This window comes from Mustela erminea, chromosome 14, assembly GCF_009829155.1.
Source record: "Mustela erminea isolate mMusErm1 chromosome 14, mMusErm1.Pri, whole genome shotgun sequence".
NCBI classification, from domain to species: Eukaryota; Metazoa; Chordata; class Mammalia; order Carnivora; family Mustelidae; genus Mustela; species Mustela erminea.
The window spans coordinates 61,335,311-61,358,561 of record NC_045627.1 but is presented as its reverse complement, the minus strand read 5'-3'; the positions used below and the strand labels follow the sequence as shown (position 1 = coordinate 61,358,561).

The window sequence follows — 23,251 nt, the reverse complement described above, 5'->3', positions numbered from 1 at the left end:
ACACTGTCACTGCTGATTTCATGGTGTTAGAAATAAATACGTGAGTTTGTAAACCAAAAATCCCACACTCATACAGAGTAAGTGCTGTCCTTTAGAGTTACTAATATTTCTAAAAATATAACTGTAAACTTATAGAACCAAGTGTCCTTTTAGACATCTTAACCCAATGAGACATCTAACAAGTAAATACACTGCTTAAAATATTTCTAACCAAAGACACTATTATTTAAGACATCCAAGTCTGTCTAATCAAACAGGCAATGTCTTTTAAGTCTACTTAAATATACTAAATATACTGTGATTTCATTGGAAATGCTTGAAAATTCATTTGGGAAATATCATTTCTAAAATTTCGTTTCACTTAAAGACTATGCACTATAATCCCGTCATCTAGCTTCAATTTCTGTTGACAAGAGCGTACCATTAGTACAACATACCTCTTAAGCATAGCACCAACTAGAAGTTAAATTAGACTAGGTGGTATCTTTTTTGTTAATCTCCACCATTAATACTTTAAATACAACCTCTACACTGTCATTCTCCTCAACTGAAGTTTTTAAGGCAATATTCTGAGCAAAGAGTTTTTTAATGAAAGCTACCTATCTTTGGTAAAGATAATCTTCAACAGAAATAAAAAGCACAGAAAAGCACAATTTGGCTTTTGGTAACTGAAAGTAAAAGTATACTGACTGATGTGAACATATGACAATGAGGAGTTCTACCAGGAAAATCTAGTGAGAATTGTAAGATTGTGATTGCTATTCATTACCCATAACGAATTTAAAAAAGAAACAAACTACTAATTCAAAAATACATTCTTTAATAAACAACTGAAGCTAGTCCATTAAGTATAAATCCTTCTTAAATTACTTACAATAAGCAAAAGAAAGTCCTTGCAGAGATTTTTACAATGCATTAAACTTTTTGCAAAATGAACTTGTATTTCTCACCAATAAATCTACACATCTCATAACTTTCTGCACACTCTTAAGAGATTTCTATGACAAGGAAGTCTTATTAGAATAGATATCACCAATGGCAGAATTCAAATACTCATTTCATCTTTGTGAAATTAAAGGTAAAATGAGATCATAAAGCAACAAAAATATTAAATCTATTTAAGAGAGTAAACTTTTCATAAATTCAAGAAATATGTGCTAAGCAAAACTGGTAAGTTCTTAACCTTTCCCCTTAATCAGGATCCTCATCAATTAAAATTAACTTTTGGAAATATTCTAAGGTTAGCTCATAATACATCATATACAAGTATGGATGTGTTTGTGTATTTATAAAATACTGAATACACTGAACCACCTGGTTTGTCTAATGTCTTCCTCATTGTATCTAATCCCAGATGTTTTTCTTTTTTTAAATGCAAACAAGGAGCGCCTGGGTGGCTCAGTGGGTTAAAGCCTCTGCCTTTGACTCAGGTCATGATCCCAGAGTTCTGGGATCAAGCCCCACATCGGCTCTCTGCTCTGTGGGGAGCCTGCTTCCTCCTCTCTCTCTGCCTGCCTCTCTGCCTACTTGTGATCTCTGTCTGTCAAATAAATAAATAAATAAATAATAAAATTTTTTTTTAAAAAATGCAAACAATACATAGTCTTGCCTTGTAATTTCATTTGCACGTGTAACTTCTGCCGAGTAAGACATACTTATTTCTCAGGTGCTAATCCTACAACACTGATGGATTGGGGAAAACTTAATTTTTCATAGGGGTTTTAAAAACAAGGGATATGGCAAAGGTTTGGAGGCATAAAATACTCATATAAATATCAAGAAAATAAAAGATTGCAATGGGGTGCCTGGCTGGCTCAGTGGTTAAGCATCTGCCTTCGGCTCAGGTCATGATCCCAGGGTCCTGGGATTGAGCCCTGTATCGGGCTCCCTGCTCAGCGGGAAGCCTGCTTCTTCCTCTCCCATTCCCCATTTGTGTTCCCTCTCTTGCTGTGTCTCTCTCTGTCAAATAAATAAATAAAATCTTAAAAAAAAAAAATCAGCAACAACTGTAACCACCTAATTTTCCTGGGTGGTACATTAATCATGACTACGAACTATTGATACATAACGTAGCCATTTTATCTGTACTTCTCTATTATTGCAGAGTCAGGAATAATTTAAGAATCACATGAGTTTTTATCCTATTATTGTTATTGGTGCCCTAATTGCCAATATTTTTTTTTCTCCCCAAATTAAAGTATTCTGAGTGGACAGAGGAGACCTTGACATCAAACCATACCTTGTTCGCTAGGTTCTGACTGAGACTTTCTGACAGTAAGGTCCAGAGGTGAGTCTTGGTCAGCCATGAGAAGTTTGCTGAGCACAGGGTTCTGAGTAGTTGCAGCCGTGGGAGAGGTGGTGACTGGAGATGCTTTCGGCAGGCTTTGGTTCTTTGTGCTATTGGGCTGGCTGGGGTCCTGAGTAGAGCTATTTTTTGAGGTATATTCAGCAGCAAATTGTTGGATCATTCGCTGCATGATCTCACGGGCCACTAGGGGAATATTGGGGTCGGAGACCCAGGGACTGTCTGTAAACAAAGATTTATTTACTTTTAAATTGGGACAATGTACTTAAAAAAAAAAAAAAAAGACAGCTTTCAAGCAAACATAAAATTTCATTTTATCTTTTTTCTTATAATGCAATACCCTAAAAGTAATATTCCCTCTCAGAATTATATTTTTAATTTCTAAGCTTGAGTTTCAGATTTTTAAAAATAAAATTTTCATAAAATCATTTCTAAACACCACCTCCTCAATATTATGAAATTAAATAAAGGGACAACAAATAGTGTATCTTATGGGCAAGAATCACTTACCTGATACAGAAATCTCAAACCCTTCTTTTATGAGATAATTACCCCTCTGTTTACCACCTATAGATCATTTTTGGTTTCTCCTAGACCTTTCCTCAGCTACTTCTTCTTGAATTGTTGAAGAATGGATTACTTAGTTCATGAGTGTTTAATTTACCTTCTGTTCAAAACTGAACGCATATCAAAATTATAAAAGGAGATACCTAATGTAAGATCCATGGTAGACTGGGGCAATAGCCTCCCATTTTCAGGCTCATTAGAATCACTTTGAGGGCTTATAAAAACAGACTGCGGGATCCTATCCCCAGAGTCACTCATTCAGCAGTTCTAGGGTGAGCTCAAGGACTGGCATTTTTATAAGTTTTTAGATGCAACTGGTTGAGGGACCACAATTTTAGAACCCCTAGGCTAGGAGTCTAGGGGTTCTAATCTCATGTATCTCAAATCTCAAAAGCTTAAGCTCATATATTTTCCATGAGTTCCTTAAATATACTCTACCAATCATTAAACAGAACAGCTAGTGAAATAATGAAATAAACACCTAAGTTATCAATTTCTAATCAATGTTAATCAATGTTAATTTTAAAACATGAATTCATTAAATCATAGAAATTTTAGCACTGGAAGGGACACCTTGAAGGTCAAATAGGGGAAAATCAAAGGGAAAATGTTTGGTATGACTATGTCATCACATCTCCACCATTACCAGACTCTCAGGGAGACTAAGCTTGTCAAGAGCAGAAATTATGTTTGTTTATCTCTGTACACTCAGCACCTAATCTTGCCTGATATAAAGAATGCATTCGTATTAGTTGAGTAATAAATGGATCAGTTCAATCAATCAATCCTCATCAGGTTTTGTTTTTCTTTAGACAAATGAAGTTAATGTTCTAAAGAATTAAGTGGCCTCTTCAAATTTGTATAGATGGTTAGTGGTATAGACCCCTGATTAAAACTCTCCCTGTGAGCTTAATGTTCCACCTGTGATCTCTATTTCCCCACCACACTTCAGAGGTTTTAGAAGACAGTCCTCAGAAAACCTGAGTTTCCTTGGTCTTTTAAAGATTTAACTATAGAGGGTAAATTACTTTACCCATAATACAGCTGGAGCTGGAAGGGAATTAGGTTGCTTTATAAATTTAGAGAAAAATGACTTATTACAATTAAAATCTAAAATCTCTACAGTAAACACACACACACACACCATCAAAACCTCATGGTACTCCTAAGAACAATTTTTGTTTCCCTGAACGATACCATTCAATACCAGAAGATAGTCTAAAATCAGAATATTTAATACTCTGAAGTCTAATGAGGTCTGCTTTACCAACAGTAACATTTCTGTTCTACTAACAAGTATTTCTAACCCTACGTTTCTTCTCCATAGAGTATGCCTCATGGTTTAATTGAGGTGTTCAATTAGGTAAAGTTCAGAAATTACTGCAACCACTGATGAGTTCCTTAAATGTTTTAATAAATATTTAGCCATACACTGTTTAAATCTCTCTATCTACTAAATATTCATATTCATATTCAGTTAACTTTCCACTTAAGATCCATCCTCCAAATGAAAGACGGCATATAATTTCAAGTTTTAATATACTGGTGTATCTTCCTATCCCCAGTAACACTCAAAGAACAAAGTGTCCAAATAGGAAGCAAAATGAATTTATGAGATATCTGGTCAATCAGATTCATAAATGTAATTAACAGATTTGTAAAGAGTCAAGAGATTTTAGAATAAAGACCATAAATTGCTATCTCTGAGCTTTAAATGGCTGCAGTCTGTCTTGCCTCTTTTTTGAATGAAGAACATAATCATAAAGCACAATTCACATTCACAGATTGATGACCTCTCTGGCATGTGAATTTTTACATCTTTTGAAGTTTCCTGAACACATTTCATTCTTTCACTTACTTAAAACACAATTTCTATAAACCTAGATATGCCTTGAGGGACATGCACAACTGAGTCAAATAAAAACAACAAATAAAATTAAAATTAAAACGACAGTAAAACAAGTAAATGCTACATCGCCAGCCACCTGTGTGTTCTAAAAAATGCAAATCTGGGGTGCCTGGGTGGTTCAGAGTCAGCTGATTGATCATCTGACTCTTCCTCCCCCAACCCCACTCTTGTGTGCATGCATGTGCACATGTGCTCTCTCTCAAAATTTTAAACTTAAAAATAAAAATTTTAAAAATTAAAAAAACTCAGGAAAGTGTCAAGTTTTCTAACACAAGTGACAAAGCAAGCTGAAAAGAATATGATAATGACAGCTTTAGAAGGTATACTGTTCATAAGCTGGAATTTATTAGAGTCCACACTACAAAAGCCTACTTTTATTACATCTATGTTCCTACTTAGCTTACAGTACCTTTCCATGCTCAATTATTTTAAAACAAAATTTTGGGGGTGGCCGGGTGGCTCAGTCAGTTAAGCATCCAACTTCTGATTTCAGCTCAAGTCATGATCTCATGGATCTTAAGCTGGGGATAAAGCCTGCTTAAGATGTTCTTTCTCCCTCTGTCCTTCCTCCTTCCTCCCGAGGAAAAAAACAAACAAACAAAAAACATTCATTTGCAATACTTAGTAACAACTAAATCCAAATCTCTGAACTATTTATTTAAAAAAAAATCCCCTTCAGACTAAATTGCCTGTCATTCTCTTCAAGTTAGCACATTTTTGGTATAACCTGAAGAGTACTCATGGTCACCTTTGAGACATTTTCATGAAGATTAATATACTATCTAAAAATAATAATATTAATGCATAAAACAAGGAGGAAGGAACTTCCAATAACAAAGCAATATTCCTTTTTTCTGAGCATCAGGCACTAGTATACAAATACAAAACTTTACATACAATTTCAGAGGATTCTCATCTCTTAAAGTCTACCCTAAGAATGACTCTGAGGTAAAAATTCCCTCATGTGCCCAAAAGTTTAATGTTTAAGTAAGAAAACTTTTAAGAACTTTAAGTTATTCCTACATGACAAAGGGATAGGACTAGCAGAGAAAGTGGCTAGAATTTTCTTTCAGAATATGCTTATGATTGACTTTATTAACTCCCTGTAAGCAAAGAGTACATGAAAAGTTCTTTCTCCACGTATATTAGGGACAGGAGTTCCTCTTTTCAAATAATGAAGTTTGCTGCAGAATTAGACCCATGACTCAGTACGCATCCTAATGTAGAGAACAACAGAGGAACTGTAAAGATGTTTTATTTTATTAATAAACTGACAGAACTGATCTATCATTTGTACTTTAAATGTGAATTACTTTAATAAAACAATCAAATGTTTGTAAAACTAGTCAATTGCTATTTTGAACATAATTTTAGAATTCAGCGTACTTTAAAGGAAAGATAAAGTGGGCATGGGATCCTCAGTTGGGAGCTTTAAGTCAGAGAGTACTTGAGAGGAAGAAAAGGGAAGTGAGGATGGAAGGGAAAAAAGTGCCACAGAAAACAAAAATCTTCATTCCTTAATTTTATATGAGGTCTGACTTCATACTCCATTTTGAAAATACTGACCACATTAAGCAGAACATCAGCTGCTCTCCAACGTAAACAACGTATTAAAATAGCATTTATCAGACTTTCAACCAATATACAGGGAAAAATCACCCTTCTAACTCTGGAGGGAATTCCCAGAAGAATGAGAGGTGTAAACTGGAATGTATCAATCATTGAGTTTGCTGGAAGATTCAATAAGGAATATTCAGGATTGTGAGGAGTTTGTAGGAAATTTTTTTTAGAACCTCTCATAGTAATCTCCATCTTGGAACTAGAGGAAAGAAGTAACTAAGGAATACAAATTCATTCAGAGTTTCCTGAAGGTAAATACTTCATTAGAATGGAAAATGGAGAGAAACTTTCTGAAGGTCTTAGCTGATGACAATTGTGCTTTGTGGGCAGAGAAAAGAAATGTCTACAATAATTTCAAGGAGAAAGAAAAATGGAAAATCTAAGAGATGGAGCTATTATATACCATCTTATATGGGGTATAATTTTTACTATATAATAATGAGTTTCTTTCTCCAATTTTAGTAATTCAATGAAATTTTAGTAAAACAAGACTGTACCAAGGAAAGATGCTTGCAAATCTAATTTTAAGATATAACTTCACATCTTTTTTCCAAATAAATTTCACTCAGAAATTACTAAAATTTTATACAGTTAGTTTTATGGTTATTTGTGATTAAAATTATAACCATGTAAGAATATTTGTCTGGGGGCACCTGGGTGGCTCAGTGGGTTAAAGCCTCTGCCTTCGGCTCAGGTCATGACCCCGGAGTCCTGGGATGGAGCCCCACATTGGGCTCTCCGCTCAGTGGGGAGCCTGCTTCCTCCTCTCTGCCTGTCTCTCTGCCTACTTGTGATCTCTGCGTCAAAAAAAATAAAATCTTAAAAAAAAAAAAAAAGAATATTTGTCTGATAAAATACTGTACTCCTGAAACCTTAGAATTTTCAGATGTTCATAATACTTATGGGAACTATTTAACTAACAAAAACTTATCTGACACCATCACTTCAGAATGAAAATGAGGGAGAGGGGTTGCCTTACCTATTCCAAATTTAACTTGACCAAAAAAATATGAAGTGTATATCATCAATAAAGAAAAATGTTTTAAAGTGACTTTTTAAAAAATGACATTAAAATTAAGGAAATTAATATAAGACAAGCAGATACTAAATGTCATTCTTCACTAGAACCAACCTTTTCTATAAAAGACTGCATTGAGGAACTCTTCTGCTTGTCTCTCGAATCGAATGATTTTTGCTTGCTCTTGTTTAAGCAGAGCTTCTTGCCCAGCTCCCGAAGCTGGTTCATCCAGACCGACTAAGTGTCCCTGTAAAAATATTTGGTGAAATATTTGCAGAGAAATCTTTCCCCATTCAGTATCAAAAGCACAGATGCAAAATCAAAGACAAATGTTAGTAACAGATAAGACAAATCAGTTTAATACAATTAAAATATTTTAAAAACTTCAAATCAGAATAAAATTTATCTCCACAGAAGTATAAAAGCAAAGTGAATGTAAAAATACACTTTGGTGGTTTTTATTTATTTTATGAATTGTTTAAAATTTACAGGTAAACTCTAATACTACTAAAGGAAAATTTTTCTTGAGCATTCAAATTTATCAGTTCTTATTATACTATATAGCAATAGTTCACACACAATTCAACTCAGACAAAAAGATTCCTTAAACCCTTAATATTATTTGAGAATCATGTTTGCTCTCCAAGTTCAAGATGTTTTTTCCAGACACAAAACAAACATTTTTAAAAGAGCCTTAAGAAGGGAAAACTCAAAGAGAAAGTTATCTAAATTTGTAATTCTGTCCCTAGAATACTATTTCATAAACTACAGCTTTCAAATATTTAGAGTTGTGAAATTAATAGGTTAAAACTGGCTCCAGAAAAGATAATTCAAAAATAAGAGTACACTGCATGTTCTAAAGGTAAACATTTCTATTTATGCTTAAAAATGTTTACAGTATAAAAATTTAAGTCCTGATCACAAAGTTTCAAAATGCTGAACTAGACTCATCCCAAACATTCCCAGAATCTGTTCTCAGACTGCAGGAGCACTAGACTAGGTTATTAATCCTTTGCACTTATTTTCACTCTTGTAGCTAATAAACAGAGAACTATGATAATAGAAAATAAAATTGTAAAGAAAAGCAAAGTACACGTTTTAAGTGTTCCTTAAGTTCCAGCATATGTAAGTTATTGCAATGTATCACCATGTGCATTTACTTATGTCATGGAAAACTAAAAGTACTCTAAATAAGAAAATAAGGACATGCCTTGACACAATGAAAAGTAAATAGTAAGGAAGACACTGAAGACTATTTTAATTCAGTTTTCTTAAAGATTTCAAATACACCCAATGATATTTGAAACCAGCTTTTTATGATTCCCCCAACATCCAAACTGTGTTGACACCACATTTAGCATCAATTATACATTACAAATAGTTTCACATAAAGAACTCTCTTGCATAAATCAAACTAAAATCATCCCACATAATTTCTGTATTACACATACTAAGTCTGCCACATAAAGAAAATACTGTTATAAATCATTATAAAAACATTATAGTTTTATTTGCCAACATTCTTTTTATTAACTTTTGAAAATGAATCATAAAATAATGTGATTTTGATACAGTCCAATAAAATCCTCAATTGCATTATACTTTAATGCCATTTCATTGTTTAGTGCCTTTTAAAAAATGAGACATTACATGGCATGAACTGTACTTAACTCCTTAGTGTTCAGTTAGACCTTGAGCAGAGTATCTACGTTTATTTTTCATGTTTAGAACACCTGTATTATCTTAAAGAGATAAGATGTTAGTTGAAGGATGAATTGTACACAGGGTAGTTCCAGTGAGTGATTCTACATACATGTTAACAAAAATTTTGTATTTTTCCCCCAAGTTTTAATTTAAATTCCTGCTCTTTAATATGCAGTACAATATTCGTTTCAGGTGTAGAATTTAGTGATTCAACACTTACAAACACCACCTGGTCTCATCAAAAAATATGGACCACCTCAGGAATCTGTGGTCACCCGTACACAGGGCCATGCTAATCTTCTCTGTATTGTTCCAATTTTAGTGTATGTGCTGCCCAAGCGAGCGTAGAATATCTACATTTCAACCATGTTTAATGTTGCATTCAGGCTACTGTTTTATTTAAATCAACTCACAGCAACTAACAGCACTCAGTAAAGGAGGTGCTACCTGTTTTTTCTTCAATTAAACAGTTTTAACCAATTTAATCGACCTGGACACTGAAACATATAGATAACTTTCAACTTGTTCACATTAATTAGTCACACCTATTTGTTTTGTTTTTTAAAGGTTTTACTGAGATGTAATGCACATACTATATGATTCGCCCATTTTAGTGTAAAATTAAATGTTTTTTTTGGTAGGTTCACAGAGATGTGGGACCATCACCATAATAAATTTTAGAACACTTCTGTACCCCAGAAGTAAACCCGTAAATTAACAGTCAGCTACTCCCCATTCTCCCATTTGCCCAACCCTGGGCAACCACTTTATTACTTTTTGTTTCTACAGACCTGCTTATTCTAGGCATTTCATATAAATGGAATTGGGCAATATCCGCGCGTGTGTGTGTGTGTGTGTGACTTCTTCCTCCTAGAATGTTTTCAAGGTTCACCATGTTGTAGCATGTACCAGTACTTCTTTCCTTTCTAGCTCCAAACAATATCCCATTGTATGGCAATAGCCCGTTTTACCCAATCATCCGTTGAGAACCATTTGGGTTTCCACTTTTTGGCTATTACGATATAAATAACACTGCCTTTAATATTTGTGGGCAAATTTTTGTGTGGATGTGTATTTTCATTTCCTTGGATATGTATTTCAGAGCGGAATTTCTGGATCATGTCTTAATTATGTTTACCATTCTGAGGAAGTTAAAAAAAAAAACAACAACTATCTTCCAAAGCAGGTACACCATTTCATATTCTCAACAGCAATGAGGGTTCTGACTTCTCCACATACTCATGAACACTTGTTATCTTTTCATTACATCTATTCTAGTACACAAGAAGTGGTGTCTCATGGTTCAGATTTATTTCCCGAATGACTACTGATGCTGAACATCTAACTGCATTTAAATACCTTCTTTGGAGAAATGTCTATTCATATGTTTTGCCCAGTGTTTAATTGGGCTATCTACCTTTTTTAATGTTGAGTTTTAAGACTTCTTTATATTCTGGATTTAAGACCATTATCAGATGTAAGATTTGCAAATATTTTCTGCCATCAGTGAGCTTATCATTTCACTGATGCTACTAACTGTCAGCAGTATAAAAGCTAAAAAAAATTTTTTTAAGGATCGATTTAATTAATTAATTATAGAGAGCACAAGCAGGGGAGCAGCAGGGAGAGGGAGGGGGAGAAACAGGGAGCCTGATGCTGGACATGATCCCAGCACCCTGGGATCATGACCTAAGCTGAAGACAGATGCTTAACTAAGCCACCCAGGCACCCCCAAAATGATTTAATTTTAATACATTTCAATTTATCTTTTTTTTTTTTTTTGGTCATTTGTGCTTTGGTATTGTATCTAAAAAACTGGTGGCTAACCCAAGGTCATGAAGATTTACTCTTACGTTCTAAATGTTGTATAGTTTTAGAACTTACTTTTAGGTATACGATCCATTTCAAGTAAACTTTTGTGTATGGTATTAGAAGACATCCAAATTCTTTTGTCAAGAATCACTAGCCGTCGGGGCGCCTGGGTGGCTCAGTAGGTTAAGCCGCTGCCTTCGGCTCAGGTCATGATCTCAGGGTCCTGGGATCGAGTCCCGCATCGGGCTCTCTGCTCAGCAGGGAGCCTGCTTCCCTCTCTCTCTCTCTGCCTGCCTCTCCATCTACTTGTGATTTCTCTCTGTCAAATAAATAAATAAAATCTTAAAAAAAAACAAAAGAATCACTAGCCGTGGGTGCCTGGGTGGCTCAGTTGGTTACGTGTCTGCCTTTGGCTCAGGTTATGATCCCAAGGGTCCTGGGATCAAGTCTCACACTGGGCTCCCTGCTCAGCTGGCAGTCTGCTTCCCCTCTCCCCCTGCCTCTCTCCCCTGCCTGTACTCTTTCTCACTCACTCCCTACAAAACAAAACATCTTTGAAAAGAAATGAATTACTAGCCATAAATCTTATTTCTGGATACCCAATTCTATTCTACTGATTTACATTTCTCATCTGTAAGCCAGTAACACAGTACGTTGATCACAGTAGTTTTGTAGACAGTTTTGAAACTGTGAAGTTTAAGTCCTCTCTTCTTTTAGAAGACTATTCTGGCTCGTCATGCATCTCTTGAATTTCCATATGAAAAAATTTTAAGATCAATTTCTCAATTTCTGCAAAGAAGGCAGCAGAGGTCTTGATAGAGAATGCAATGAATCTGCAAGCTATTTTGGGAAGCAATGCTATCTTTTTAACATTAAGTGTGTTCCAATTCATGAACATTGAGAGATCTTTCAGTTTTTTCAGACCATCTTTATTTCAACATTTTTTTAAAATTTACGGTGTATAAGTCTTAAACATCTTAAAATTATTCTTAAGTGGGGCACCTGGGTGGCTCAGTGGGTTAAGCCTCTGCCTTCGGCTTAGGTCACGATCTCAGAGTCCTGGGATCAAGCCCTGAATTGGGCTCTCTGCTCAGCAGGGAGCCTGCTCCCCACCCCCCGCTCCCGCCTGCCTCTCTACTTATGATCTGTCAAATAAATAAAATCTTAAAAAATTATTCTTAAGTGTTTTATTTTTTTTGGATGCTACTGTAAATGGAACCGTTTTAATTTTCACGTTCAGATTATTCGTTGCTATTTGTCTAGAAATATCACCATTTTTTTTAATGCGGTATTCTACAACCTTGCTGAACTTACTAACTCTAATAGTGTTCTGTAGATTCTTTAGGATTTTCCATATACAACATCATGTCATCTACAAATACACTTTTTGTAATCTGGGTAACTTCGGTTTCTTTTTTTTACTGCCTAATTGCCAAGGCTAGAGCCTCAGGTACCATACTGCACAAAAGTACTAAGAATGGACAACCCTGTCTTGTTCTAATCTTTGGGGGAAAACTGTTCAGCTTTCCACCATAGCTATGTACTTTCCTAAAGTCAAGCTAAGGAATTTATCTTCTATTACTAGTTTCTGGCATGTTTTTATCAGAAAAAGGTGCTGAATCTGGTCACTTTTGGGGGGGTCCACTGTAATGATCATATGATTCCTATCACTTATCCCATTAATGTGCATTGTACTACATTAATTGATTTTGTGATGTAAACCAACCTTGCATTCCTGAGATAAATCTCACTTGGTAAGGGTGTGTAACAGTTTTCTTATGTTCCTTGATTTGGTTTGCTAATATTTTGCTGAGAATTTTATTGGTGTTGTTGGTATAAATAAGTGATACTCATCTGATATGTTCTTTTCTTGTGACTTCTCTGTCTGGTTTTGGTATTCAAGTAATATTAGCCTCATAAAATGAGTAAGTCTTCCTCTATGTTTTAGATAAGCTTGTGAAGAACTGGTATTAATTCTTTTAAAAATATCTGAAAGAAATCACCAGTGAAGATACCTGGCCATGGGCTTTTCTTTGATCGAAGTTTTAAAATTATAAATTTGATCTCTTTACTTGTTCTAGGTTGCATTAGTTTCCTAGGGCTACTGTATGACCACAAACAGAATGGCTTAGGAACCACAAAAACTTCTTCTCTCACAGCTCTGGAATCTAGAAATCTCCAATCAAGGTGTCAACAGAGCCATGTTCCTTCTGAAGACTCTATGAATGAATCCTTCCCTGCTTTCTCCTAGGTTCTGGTAGTTTCCAACTATCTGGCATTTCCTGGCTTGTGACAGCATAAATCCAATTTCTACTTCCATCTTTACATGGCCTTCTTCCCTGTGTGTGTCTCAATCTCCAAATCTCTCTTCTTATAAAGATACCAGTCATTGGATTTAGTACCCACTCTAATCCAGTATAACTTCATTTTAATCTGATTAATTTGCAAAGATCCTATTTCCAAATAAGGTCATGTTTAGAAGTTCCAGGGATGAGAATTTCAACATATCTTTTTTGGGGGTGGTTGGGGTGGAGGAGACATTTCAACCCATAACACAGCTTGGTTCAGATTTTCCATTTCTCCTTAGGTCAGTTTCAGTAGTTTGTGTCTTTCTAGACATTTGCTTATTTCATCGAAATTATCTAATCTGCTAATATAGACATTATTCCTTAAATTCTATTTCTAGTAATTTCCTCTATCATTTGTGATTTAGTAATTCTAGTCTTTTTCTCTTGACCAGCCCTAGATAAAACCTTTATCAATTTTGTTAGATCTTTTCAAAGAGCCAATCTTTGATTTTGTTGATTTCTCTATTTTCCCATAATATTTCATCGATTTCTGCTCTAATCATTATTATTTCCTTCTTTCCACTTTCTTTGGATTTAGTACGCTCTTCTTTTTCTAGTCTTTTAAGGAAAGGTATTGACTGAAATCTTCTTAAATATAGGCATCTGCAGCTATAAATTCTGGTCTAGGTGCTATTGGCTACATCTCCTAAGTTCTGGTATGTTTTGGCTTTGTTTTAATTTACCTCAAAATATTTTCTAATTTTCTTTGTGATTTCTTCTTTGATCTACTGATTATCAGAAGTGGTATTTAATTTCCACATGTCTGTGAATTCTCATTATTTCTCTATAACTGATTTCTGGTATCATTCCTCTGTAGTGGGAAAACATTTTATATGATTGTAATCCTTTAATTTTTTAAGACTAGTAGGAAGTTTTTCCTGGAGAATATTCAATGTACAGTTGAGAAGAATGAGTATATGTTCTTTTTTGGTTGGAGTGTTCTACATAAATATCATGTTAGGTCTAGTTGATATATAGTGTTGTTCAAGTCTTTCTTCTTTGTTGATCTTGTGCCTAGATGCTTTATCCATTATTGAAAGTGCACTATTAATATATCCAACTATTGCTGTAGAACGATTTCTCCCCTCACTTCTGTCACATTCCACTTCATGCGTTTTGGGGCTCTGTTGTTATGCAAGGATGTAATTATGTCTTCCTCATAGATTTACCTTTTTATCATTAAAAAATGTCCTTCTTTATCTTGAGGTCCACTGAACTCTACATCACTAGCACTGTGCAGCCTCTGATGTGACTTCTCAGGGGATTCGGTCTTGAGTATGCAGTCTCCCTGTCCACCAGGAATGACTGTGGGTTCAGTCAGACTCTCTGGCAGTTTCTTTCTCAGGTTTTCCCTTTACAAGCTTCTTGCTGATCTGCCTGCAGTGGTATCACACATCCAGCTGTTAGCCTCTACTAATTGTTTCACTGGTGTGTTTCTGCAATACCATGGCACATGAAATGTACTACTCTCTATTCCAATAAAAGCAGGCTCTCTTTGCCAGTCTTTGAGGCTTACTCCAATCCCAGGAAGGCTCTTTTGGCTATCTTTTTTTTTTTTCTGGTTCTCTTTTCTGGTAAAAATTCTAACTGGTCTGCCATTTCACTTGTTGCTACTAGAACCATTTACCTAACAGCGTCCTATTAATTGTTCACCACAAAAATCTTCATCATTTTCAACAACTTTTTGTAAGCTCTATTCCAAATGAAGTCAGTTCCCTTAACTTGGTCTCAAAGCCTGCCTTTCCCTTTGGAAGAAGCTTTGCGCCAATACACAGAAAAAGGGGACTGAGACAATGACCCAATTCTCTCAGAGTGACATCTGTGCTTTATGAAGGGGGTGCTGGATGACTTGCCTCTCCTGGCACAGAACTTCCGCCTTATGAATGATGCCTGGCCCAAATCTCAGTATTCTCAATCTGTTGCGCCTGGAGTAGGTGTCCTACTCTGGGTAAAGGATGAATGAATGAAGGGAGTGCTAGGCTTTTTGACCTCAGCTGCTTGAAAGCAAGCATCTGCAACAGGAAGCTAAAAGGTACGAGAGAAGCCCACAGTGTGCTCTTCCTCCTCACAGCAGCACTTCCCTCAAACTGAGCTCAGTAAGGTGGGTGGGAGTGGGTCACGGGTCAAATGCCAGAGTCCCATTGTTCCTATTGATATTTAGATATTTTTGAACAAATGATTCTCCATTTGCTGTATGCCCTTAAGATAGTTATTTCCAGAGTTTAAATGGTTGTTTTAAATGGTTGTTTTCACCAGTCAAATGGTTATTTTGCTTATTATTATCCAGAATAACCACCAAAGAGGAAAAATGTAACACAGTATCACATAATTTTTTCGACTGCATCTGATCAGCAAGTTAAAAATTTATTAATTATCTTTTACTACCTTTTTTGGGAATGGCAATGAAACAAATATCCAAAAGATGTTTTCAAATAAGTTTATACTCTTCCCTACAACTTAAGAGTTACTATCTCTTTGTACTACTAGAAATGATCAAAGGAAATTCTTTAGGCTAAAGGGAAGGAATACTATAAAACACTTCTGAGGGAAATTAAAGAAGATACAAAGATGATATAAACTATGATCATAAACTTGGAAGACTCAATGTTGCTAATATGGCAATTTTCTCAAAATTGCTCTACAGGTTCAATGGAATCCTAACCAAAATCCTAAAAAAGCTTTTTCAAAAACTGATAATATTGATTCTAAAATTTATGTAGAAAGACCTAGATTAGCAGAACAAGCCTGAGAAAGAAAAACAAAGCTGGAGAACCTGTACTATTTGATTTTCAGACATAAAGATCCACTAATCAAGACACTGTGGTATTGGTATAAAAATAGACCTACAGTTCTATGGCAAGTAACAGAGCCCAGAAACATACCCACAGATATATTGTCAACTGACACAACAAAATACCAAGGAATTTAATAGGGGGAAAGAATGTCTTCCCAACAAATGGTGTCAGAACAACTGGATTATCTTACAAAAAATAATAAACCTCAACATTTAAATTAAGTCACACCATAGAGAAAAATTAATTAGAAATGGGTCCGATATCAAAATATAAGAGTCACCACTAAAAAGCTTCTAAAAACAAGCCTGAGATTTCCTTGAACAGGACATAAAGAACATGAATTTTAAAAGAAAAAAATGACAAAACGTCTTATATAGAATGTAGAAAGGACTATTACCACTTAGTAAGTTTTGAAAAACAAACAAAAGATTCAAGCAAATGTTCCACATACGATATGTATAAAGACGTCCAACGTCACTAATCAAGGAAATGAAAATTAAAATCACAGTAAGACACCATTACAGACCCACCAGAATGTTTAAAGTTAAAAACAGACTAACAATATCAAATGTTGGCAAAATGGAGAACATTAGAACTCTCATACATTGCTGATGGAATCACAAAATTGCTGAATTAATCTGGTGAACCATATGGTAGTATAAGGTTAAATATACAATTAGAATACTACCAAGGTAATTCTGATTCTAGGTATTTATCCAAGACAGATGAAAATATATATCCAAAGGCTTATATATTAAGTCTAACAGTCAAAATCTGGAAACAATTCAGAAGTCCATAAAAAGGTGAACGGATAAACAAACTGTTGCAGATATATGCTATGGAGACCTACTCAGCAATAAAAAGGAGTAAGAGTATATATAAAAATATATCAAAAAATTATACTAAATGAAAGCAGTCAAACAAAAAAGACAACATACTGTATGACTCCTATTATATAAAATTCTATCTAGAAAAGGTAAAACTTGAGTGACTGAGCTGGAGGGTCCAGGAAAGGGACTGACTACAAAGGGACATGAGAAAGCTTTTCAGGGTGAGGGAAATGTCCTGATCTTGACTGTGCTGGTAGTTATAGAACTGTACACATTTACCAAAATCTATTAATCTGAAATCTTAAATGGATTAATTTTGCTATATGAATATTACCTCACAAAAATCATTAAAAACAGGTTTACAGTATTAAAGATACAAGACACTGAACATATCACTGATTTCTGGCACTTGAAATCAAACAAATAATGCTCACTGACATTTTTAGAGTCATGAAGAAATGTGACACTTATTTTCAAAACCTCATATAAACATCCTTCTCAAGCAAGCACATTTTTAGGTTGAAAACCAGTATTTTTTACTTGCCATCTACTTTTTGCATAGTAATCTGGATATACTGTCAGTCACCATGAACTGTTGGCTTTTCACTATTTTTGCTGTATCTTAAGATATAAAGCAGGATAAGGAGGCTGAGTCTTGCCCAAAAGCTGGTCTCTGTTAAGAAGATTGTATACAGACTAGCCAAACTTTTGAGGAGTTTGGCTAACTCCCCCCAAAAGGGGATATGTGTATCACCAAAAGAACCAGAACCCCCCCAACCAAAAAAACCCCAATACTGGAGCAGGGATAAGACAAGATGAATGTAGACTATCTTGCTGTACCATTAAGTATTAAAGCTCAAAAAATTATGGGGACATGTCAGAAGGACACAGTAGGTGGGCTGGAAAATCTGCAAATTTTGACTTCAAACTGACAGAGGGAATGGGAAAGCTCTTCTTCACAGCCTAAACAAAACGAAAAAATGTACAGGAATAATAGAAAAGTAACAATTTTCAAGCCGTCGGAAAAATGACTGATTCCAGCAAGAAATTACCACCAATACCAAAACTAAAGTGGATGAAAGTTTAGTAAAGAAGAAAGAATTACGTAATCTCAAAGTATCTCTTCACAAATTATATTAATTACAAGGAAAAAAAGAACCACTTCCGTGGAGGAAGCTAGTGAACATCAACCCTGTTAAAGATCAAAGTAAGTAACACCTACCAAACTAACATAGTGGGGAGCCTGGGTGGTTCAGTGGGTTAAAGCTTCTGCCTTCGACTCAGGTCATGATCTCAGGGTCCTGGGACTGAGCCCCACATCGGGATCTCTGCTCAATGGGGAACCTGCTTCTCACTCTCTCTGCCTGTCTCTCTGCCTACTTGTGATCTCTGCCTGTAAATAAATAAATAAAATCTTGAAATAAACTAACATTGTGGGGCGCCTGGGAGGCTCAGTCGTTAAGCATTTGGCTTTGGCTCAGGTCATGATCTCAGGGTCCTGGGATAGAGCCCTACATAGGACTCCTCACTCAAAGGGAAGCCTGCATTTCCCTCATCCACTCCCCCTCCTTGTGTTCCTCTCTCGCTTTGTCTCTGTCAAATAAGTAATTAAAATCTTAAAAAATAAATTGAAAAAATAAACTAACATTGTGTGCTTCATGATGTAATGCACTGACAAGGATACAACAGCACTTATTTAATACCCTGCTATAAGATCATCACATGAATTTAATCATGAAGAAACATCACAAAACCTAAACTGAAAGATAATCCACAAAACAAATGACCTGTACTCTTCCAATATGTCAGTGTCATTAAAAATAAGTAAATCTGGAAAAAAAAAAAGTAAATCTTGAAAAATAAAATAAGAGGAAAACAGGAAAGGAGACAAACCATAAGAGATTCTTAACTATAGGAAACAAACTAAGGGTTGCTGGAGGGGATAGGGGTGGTGGGGTGGGGTAACTGGGTAATGGGCATTAAGGAGGGCACTTGATGTAATGAGCATTGGGTGTTCCACGCAACTAATGAATCACCAAATTCTACCCCTGAAACTAACAGTATATGTTAACTAAATTGAATTTTTAAAAATTAAGATAAATAATAAATCAGTCTGAAGAACCACTCTAGATTAAAGGAGACTGAAGAATAGAAAATCAAATTCAATTAGTGAATTAATTTTGAAACTATAAAGTCAATGGGACAACTGGTAAAATCTGAATGAGAGTCACAGATTAAATACCGTATTAAAGTTAACTTGACTGATTTTTGGTAAATGTACTGTGTAGTTTAGTAGGTGGATACCCTTATTCTTAGGAAACAGGGAAGTGTATAAGGAAATATGGAGGAAGAGACAGGTATGAGGGGTATGAAGTCTGTAACTTCTGATACGGCTCAGGAAGACTTTTTATGTATTAATTCAGAGAGAAAGACTGAAAATGAATATTAAGGCAAATGTGGCAAAATGTTAACAACTGGTAAATCTAGGTGAAGGGTACTTAAAAGTTTTTATACTATTCTTGGGGCACTCAGGCGGCTCAGTTGGTTAAGCGTCTGGCTTTGGCTTAGGTCATGATCTCCTAGGGTCCAACTACTCAGTGAGGGAGTCTGCTTGCCACCCCCCTCACTGTTTGTGCCTTCTCTCTCCCCCACTTTCCCTCAAATAAATAAAATCTTTAAAAAAAAAAAAGGTTTTTATACTATTCTTACAACTTTTCGATAAATGTGGAATTATTTCTGGGGCATGTGGGGAGCTCAGCTAGCTAAGCATCCAACTCTTGATCTCACCTCAGGATCATGCATTCAACCCACACTGTGGTCCACACTGGGCATGGAGCCTACTTAAGAAAACATTTTTTAAAAGTGAAGTTATTTCAAAGGAAAAAGGTAAAAAAGGTAATGTGGACAGATGCTAAGCCATATTTCTCTCCCATAGCCAAGCTCTCCCTTGTCTCTCCCATCCTCTCCTTCATAAGCCCGGCTCTCTCACCATTAAATTGTATTTGCTTATGTTATGAGCTGCTACAATACAAAGAAGAAAAGCAAAGAGAGTAAGAAGATATGGAAGTTAAGAGCTTTCAGGCTTCTCTTAATATCTCAACAACTTGAAGAAGACATTCAAAAGAGAGGAAGACATTTGCTACCAAGGGCCACATAGTAAATATTTTAGTATTTGAAGGACATATACAGTCTCTATTGCACCTCCCCCACCCCTTTTTTAAATAAACCAACTCTTTAGCCTGTGGTTATTACAAAAACAGGCTATGGGCTGGACTTGGAGACATACCATAGTTTGCTGACCCCTGACCCAATTATTAGATTTCTCCAAAAACTGTAACAAATGTAGTTCCACTAGTCCCTGAAATAACAAGGATATTACCAAATAAATAAAGGAACAAATGTATGTCAGCATGGAAGTTCGTTCTTAGGGCAATAGTTAATAAAATTAAACTTTAAACAAAATATAAAGATTAACATTTCCTTAAGTTTGTTTCATAACTCTGACATTTGTCACCTTACAGGTTTGGTATTTTGAAGGGTAAGAATGAGGAAGGACACTACATAGTTGCTGATTTTCTTTATGAGAGATAACACTTCAGGAAAGGAAACTGAATAAATAATGACAAATTTCACTTGGGAAAGACAGGATAGCCTAGAGTTCAGGAATACTGATACAAAACTGAGGGGGTAACATTTTAGGACCATCCCTATCGAGGGTAACATTTTAGGACCATCCCTATCTAAATTCAAGACCATTCCTTGCTCTCTACAGGTGTTCTCCAAATTTAAATGGTTTTTAAAAAAATCATACAATATTGTATAAAAAACCTAGGAATTAGAAGCATGTGCATGCATGCAAAGTTTGTAATAATTATGTTAGCAAGCTCACCCTAGTAGATCATGGGCCTATAGCTGCAGCCATGTCTGCTACCTATGGCTTACTGACATTTCAAGCAATGAACTAAAAAGAGCTGACAAGATGCAACTCACTGATTTAAATGCCACTCTCCTACATCTTATTATTTTAAATGCCAGCAAGTCTAAGGAAAATGGCTCCACCATTTTCAATGCTCATACTCTTTAAGGTCAGTTATCTAAAAAGAAACCTTACTTCATGTAAATTATTGCTTTTTACACTAATAAAATAAAAAATGCTGTGCTTAATACAATTCTTACTATATGTCAATTTTGTTAAGCAAACCATCAAGCTAAAGAATAGGAAAAAACAAAGTCTGAAGTTTGACTACACACCAGGAATTAAATATGGTATTCAAAATATACAACAAACCTACCATGAATGATTCTTATCTGTATATCTAATTGTTACTGCTTTTCATGGAAATTAAGCCTAAAATATAAGTGGCAAATGACTATTATTACCACTACACTTAATTCACCAGTTATCTATAGTCAGCATTTGCAGTTATAGCTTTCCTTCCCTTATACCTGTACAGTCATTAAAAATATTAAAAGACAAATGTAAACCACATCCACAGTCAATACCAAAAGTTTCTTGTATCCTTCCACTGGCTGAAAATTAAAAATTTATACTATCCCCATTCTCATCCACAATTCAATCAGAAAACTTCTGAATTTCAATCAGTTCTCCATTATGACTATGGATGTCCCTAGATGCCCAAGACCATTATAAACAGAAGGATATCCAACTGAATATTTGGGGCAGTAATATAAAAGCCTAGCTAAGGGTAATTTTGCCTTTTTCTGAACTCTTACAGCACATTATCTATACTACTCTGACAGTACTAGTTTTATAACCTGTATTATAATTATTTATGTGTGGGGACACCTAAGTGGTTCAGTTGGTTAAGCATCTGCCTTCGGCCCAGGTCATGATCCCAGGACACTGAGATTGAGTTCCGCATCTGGCTCCTTGCTCAGCAGGGCCTTCTTCTCCCTCTGTCTGCCACTCTCCCTGATTCTGCACACGCTCTCTCTTTCTGACAAATAAAAATATTTAAAAAAACAATTATTTTTGTGTGTGTATATTTCTTACCTCACCACCTCCAGTAGACTATAAATTTCTTGAAAATAGAATCTGAAGCTAAGACTACTTTTTAATCATTAACAGTACCTTTATTTCAACCGTAGTAGCTGGAATTTTTGGCATAATAAAAATAAAATACATAGCTCCTGATTTTAACTTTAGAAATAAGGAACTGACAAAATTTTTTGAAAGAGGGGCACCTGTTTGGCTCAGTGGGTTAAGCCTCTGCCTTCCGCTCAGGTCATGATCTCAGGATCCTGGGATCTAGCCCTGCATCAGGCTCTCTGCTCAGCAGGCAGCCTTCTTCCCCCCCTCTCTCTGCCTGCTTCTCTGCCTGCTTGTGATATCTGTCAAATTAATGAATAAAATCCTTAAAAACAATTTTTTGAAAGAAAAAAGCAGACTAATATTGTTAAGATGTCAATACTACCTAAGCTATCTATAGAATTAAAACATAACCATTATCAAAATCCCAAAGGCATTTTTTTTTTTTTGCAGAAATACAAAAATCCATCCTAAAATTCCTATGGAAACTCAAGGGACTCCAAAGAGCCAAAATAATCTTGAAAAAGAAGAAAGTTGGAGGTATCGCACTTCCTAATTTCAAAACCGAATATAAAGCTACAGTAATCAAAACAATATGGTACTAGGACGCCTGGGTGGCTCAGTTGCTTAAGTGTATGTGTTTGGCTCGGGTCATGATCCCAGAGTCCTGGGACTGAGTCCCACGTAGGGCTCCTTGCTTGGTGGGGAGCCTGCTTCTCCCTTGGCCTGCCACTCCTTCCTGCTTATGTGCTCTTTGACAAACAGAAACAACAGCCAAAACAACCCCCAAAACAAAAAACCAGTATGGTACTGGCATAAAGACAGACACATAAAATAATGGAATAAAAGAGAGTGCCTGGGTGGCTTAGCCAGTTAAATATCTGCCTCTGGCTCAGGTCACGATGTCAGGGTCCTGAGACTGAGCCCCGCGTCAGGCTCCCTGCTCAGTGGAGAGTCTGCTTCTCCCTCTCCTGCACTCACATGGGCTCTCTCAAATAGATAAAATTTAAAAAAAAAAAAAAAAAAGTATGTGTCCAGATATAAATGACAGAGTGCCACTTAGTGGGAGAAAAAGACTCTTCTGTTCAACAAATGGTATAGGGAAAATGGGCTACACACATGCAAAAGCATGAAAATAAATTCTTCCCTTATAGCATACACAAATATTAACCCGAAATGGATCAATGACTTAAAACTATAAACCCTTAGAAGAAAATATAGAGGAAAGGCTTCGTAACAATGGATTTGGTAATGATCTTTAAAATGAAACCAAAAGAACAGGCAAAAAAAGGT

General features: G+C 35.6%; 1 protein-coding gene and 1 pseudogene across 8 annotated transcripts in view; both read right to left on the bottom strand.

The window, feature by feature from the left end:
• Positions 1–23,251, bottom strand: part of LCOR (ligand dependent nuclear receptor corepressor) — a 144,171-nt gene that overhangs the window by 42,824 nt on the left and 78,096 nt on the right. For 6 of the 8 annotated variants that reach the window (XM_032313085.1, XM_032313086.1, XM_032313082.1 and 3 more), the window contains 2 exons: positions 7,534–7,666; positions 2,240–2,527 (listed from right to left, as the gene is read on the bottom strand). In XM_032313085.1, the coding sequence (XP_032168976.1) occupies positions 2,240–2,477 (238 nt within the window). In that variant the 5' untranslated portion in view covers positions 2,478–2,527; positions 7,534–7,666. The remainder of the gene's footprint in view (positions 1–2,239; positions 2,528–7,533; positions 7,667–23,251) is intronic. The other 2 variants (XM_032313083.1, XM_032313084.1) reach the window with 2 other exon arrangements.
• Positions 9,365–9,465, bottom strand: LOC116573791 (annotated as a pseudogene).